The sequence below is a fragment of the Thalia democratica genome, chromosome 7 (assembly GCF_965202585.1).
Source record: "Thalia democratica chromosome 7, ktThaDemo2.hap1.1, whole genome shotgun sequence".
In the NCBI taxonomy this organism is placed as follows: Eukaryota; Metazoa; Chordata; class Thaliacea; order Salpida; family Salpidae; genus Thalia; species Thalia democratica.
The window spans coordinates 17,326,117-17,330,286 of record NC_139171.1 but is presented as its reverse complement, the minus strand read 5'-3'; the positions used below and the strand labels follow the sequence as shown (position 1 = coordinate 17,330,286).

The window sequence follows — 4,170 nt, the reverse complement described above, 5'->3', positions numbered from 1 at the left end:
TGCAAAAGCATAAAATAAGAAAAATCAAATTTTAAAATTCTACCTTAGTGAAATTATGCATAATACTGCAATTATACCAAAATTTATAATTCAGATCATTAAGTATTTACGCTAAAACGAGGTAGCAACTAAAATAAAATTGTAATACTTAAACTAAGTATGTTTTAAACATTGCAGTTCTATTCTCGTTTATTCTGTGCTGTCTTTCTTTTTATTTTCACACATCTTTTTCTTTCAACCAAGGATGGTCGAATACCTCACTTACAGTCAGTCTATCTTCCACTTTGTAAGAAAGCATCTTTTGAATCAGATCTTTGCATTCGTCACTGACGTCAACTTTAAACTCAAGCTGTTTACGCAACACCTCATCGTCATCTTCGTAAGCGTAATCTCCCTGCGAACAAAAGTACAACACTTGGGCGCATCCCCACAAGTCCACATCTCTTCCGTACCGTATTGATTTTTCGATTTGCTGGGGAGTCCTCAGACCCCGGGTGCCGCAATGGAAGTCTAAACAAGGATTTACTTCCGCAATGATTGAGTGGCCGAAATCTAACAGCTTCAGTTCTTGTGCGTTCGGATCATAGAGAATGTTGCTTGGCTTAACGTCCAGATGGTAGACATCATAGTCATTTAATTCAACAATCAGCTTAAGAATCAACTTGAAGATGGTTTTGCATTCTTCCTCAGCGAAATGCTCATCGGGCTGATCGGTGGTCAAGTCGTACAAAGTTTGTTTAAAATTTTCGTCGTAGTCGGTTACCAAAATGAAGTAGGTGTCAAAAACGTACCAATCCTGAACTCTTAAGACCGTGGCCTTGTAGTTTTCCGCGTGGACACCTTTGGCTAAATTGTGCACGCGATACTCTTCCAACTTTCCGTCTTCATCCAGATAAATGTCTTCTAAATCTGAAGCATCTCCACACTCGAACCTTTTAATCGCCACCTTCCACCCATAATGTTTTTCTTCACCGAGAAAAACAATGCAGTCTTCGTTCTCAAAAAGTTTAGAAACAGTTTTGTAATTATCGTGAAAACTTTCCAGGCTTCCATGCTTAAGTTTCCTGTCGTCTATTTCAACCTTGGTATCATATTTAGTTTCATAAGTAACACAGGAAGCATCACTCACTTTGAGGTTGCTGATTGCAGTGCAAAGATCGTTGTCAGCTTGAGAAGATGGTTTTCTGTTACATGGTGATTGTTTAAAAATAATTTCTTTATTAGATTTTGCTGAAGAATCGCCCATGTTTAGATGGTCACTTTGTTTTGAACGAATTTTTTCTGTTTTTGACATCGAGATTTTTGAAACGTTTTTTCTAGCTTTAAATAATGTCATTATGAAAAGAATCTGTTTTAAGTTTTTTAAATAGTTTAATGTCCAATTTTTTTATTTAAAATGACAGTAAAAAAATCATTTAAAAAAATTTAAATTACTTATTATTATTTTTGATACTAATACTAAATGTAGTATAAATCAATTTGATGATTATTACTTATTTTATCAAAATTGAAATAAAAGACTTAAATTAAACAGTAAAATCTTAAAAGTAGTTCATGAGATATAGCGATAGTATATTTACCTAAAATATTGTTATTCAGTAAGATTAGTAAAAAACAGTTCTTAATAGAAAAGTTCTTTTAATCTTATTTGTTGTAAACTTTAAAACTTTTTTTTCAGTTTTTAAATACTAAATGCATTATGTTCGAACTGTTATAAATCAACAGCTTTTACGACCATTACAAAATATGGTAGCTATATCTTTAAAGCTTGTAACTAGTTAATTATATCTGAAAACAATTTAAGAAAATTGTTTATGAACTTTAAAGAAACAAAATATATAGTTAAATAATTAAAAACTAAATTTCTGTTTCAAAGAAAGAAAACTTAATATATAAAAAACAAATATAACCTTTACTATTTTACTTCTGTTTTTTATAATACTAGTTTATACCGACAATAGACCTGAAATAAGTTAAAACTCAACTAAATTTAATACAACACATTATAAATTAAAAAAACAAAGCACAAAAAACTAAAGTCAATAAAAGATAAACTAAAGTTTTGTAGAGAGAAAAATTAAAAATTAATATTTTAAACATATCTCGTTTCTATTTAATAAATAGCTAAATATTTTAGTTCAATAAACAATAGTAAATTAAACAATTAAGTTTTGCAGTATAGGAAATGAAAGTTTAACTAATTAGGTTTCACAATAACAATTTCAGCAATATAACTTTTAATTTATTATAATATACCTTATTTAGTTAAACTATTCTATTTTTTTGGTTGTAATATATTAGGATTTTGTAATACTAGATTATACTGAATTTATTATTTATTTGAAATAGGAGCACAGATTTCTAGCTGTCTGAAAAACAAGCTACAAAACAATTACATCTAAAGAAATATATAAAAAAACTAATTAAAAGTTTATACATAAGTGATGGAAAAACTAAAATATTTCAACATGAAGTTTAGTATAACGTTTTATTACTAATACTTTAACATTATTACCTCCATTTAAACAAGTTTGACATCTGAGCATGTTTGCTCACACAAACAAATTACAACTACTATATAAAATACTTAAACACTAAATATTTTTAAATAAAGTAAGAGACTACTGTACACAAAACACCAACTGTATTAAACATGTTTAAATATTTTGATATCAATCTCATAAATTTAGATTATCTGTAGTTAATATTTTCAGTTCTTTATTATTTACTCCTTCAACTATCGTTGAAAAAAAAGTTATTGCATACCAGGGGCGTCGCGTGGGGTGTTGCACTGCCGCAACTGCACCACCTTGAAATTTTGTAAGAAAAAAAAAAGTATCTATAACGTTTTCGTTATGTTTTTGAACGAAATCTCTTTTAAAACTTCAGTTTTGAAAACGACCATTTTGCCCACTTCACTGCCGCAAACTCTTAGCTGACTGCCGCAAATGAACTCAAAAAAGCAAAATTTCTTCAAGAATTACCGCAAAATCAATATCTTGCGGTAAGTAAGCTAAGTTGAAAATTCCCTAAAAAAGGACTGCTTAAGTATCATCTACAAGCTATTGTAAACATAAAATAAAAACTAAGCTAAGCTACTGCAAAGGATTAAACTTGAGTTTATGTACCCACATGATTTTTTAAATTTAACAGGATCACTTCTATTAAAATATTTGTCATAAATTGCAAATTTTGAAAAAAAGATAAAAAACCTAAATCACCAAAGTCTTAAAAATTTGAGTTTTTATTTTAAACTGCATACATAAACTTAACTATAACTGATTATTGTTATCATAAAGTTAATAAAATAAATAATAAAATTTAAGTTCTGAAAAAAAGAATTAAGAAGTTTATTATAAACTTCTAGTTCACTCTTACAAAAAAATATTTTAGGTTTATATTAAATAAAAAATAGTATTATTTAAACAAACACATATTTAAATAAAGTAAATAGCCTTAACTTAGAAACTTTGATTACTTAGAGTAGTTTAACATTTTAGGAAAATTTAGTCTACCTCTACTTTATATGACTTTTGGTTTAATTTTTTCATAAACAAAGCAAAAAATTTAGATAAAATTGTTGAAACATGGTTGCCTTGCCTCATAATCAGGATAACTTAGAAATGTTAAAAACTCAAGATGACCCAAGATAAATTAAAACAGACCAAATTAGAAAAATATTCAGGCTGACTAAAGCAGTTTTAATTTTTACTCTGAAAATAACAAGCTTATTTAAAATTAAAAAATAAGTGTTTTACTCCTATGGCCACATGAAAACTAACTAACCAAATTTTTACTTCTATAATGGTTTCATATTTATAAGTTATCTTTAAAATTCATGAAAAGTTCAACAGCCTCACAACTAAACTTAAAAAAGTTGAGCTCCTGAAAAAAATACTGTCATCAAAATGAAAAACAAATTAAAATTATGTAAAGAAAAGATACCCTTAAAAAACTATTGAATTTTAAAACTCCAACAAAAAACATTAGAACTAGGAAAAAGGTTTATAAAAATTTTAATGTTTGTAAAAAAATGTGCAAATTAGTGAGGGGTAAGGGGGGAGGGTGTATAGGCACTTTTTTACATGTTGTTCTTATTTTAACTTTTTCAGAAAGCTAATAGTTACTCTTTAATAAACTTGAAACTTCCAATTAAACTTTTAGTTACAA

At 27.8% G+C, this 4,170-nt stretch overlaps 1 protein-coding gene across 1 annotated transcript; it reads right to left on the bottom strand.

Annotated features, from left to right (window-relative positions):
* Positions 1-217: 217 nt before the first annotated feature.
* Positions 218-1,246, bottom strand: LOC145841146 (serine/threonine-protein kinase pim-1-like). The gene has a single exon (XM_082948517.1). It carries the CDS (start codon positions 1,244-1,246, stop codon positions 218-220), a length of 1,029 nt encoding a protein of 342 aa, XP_082804643.1.
* Between the last annotated feature and the right edge of the window lie 2,924 nt (positions 1,247-4,170).

What these genes read in the sequence shown, in the direction of transcription:
- LOC145841146 (XM_082948517.1), bottom strand. Translation starts at nt 1,246, where the DNA reads ATGGGCGATTCTTCAGCAAAATCTAATAAAGAAATTATTTTTAAACAA.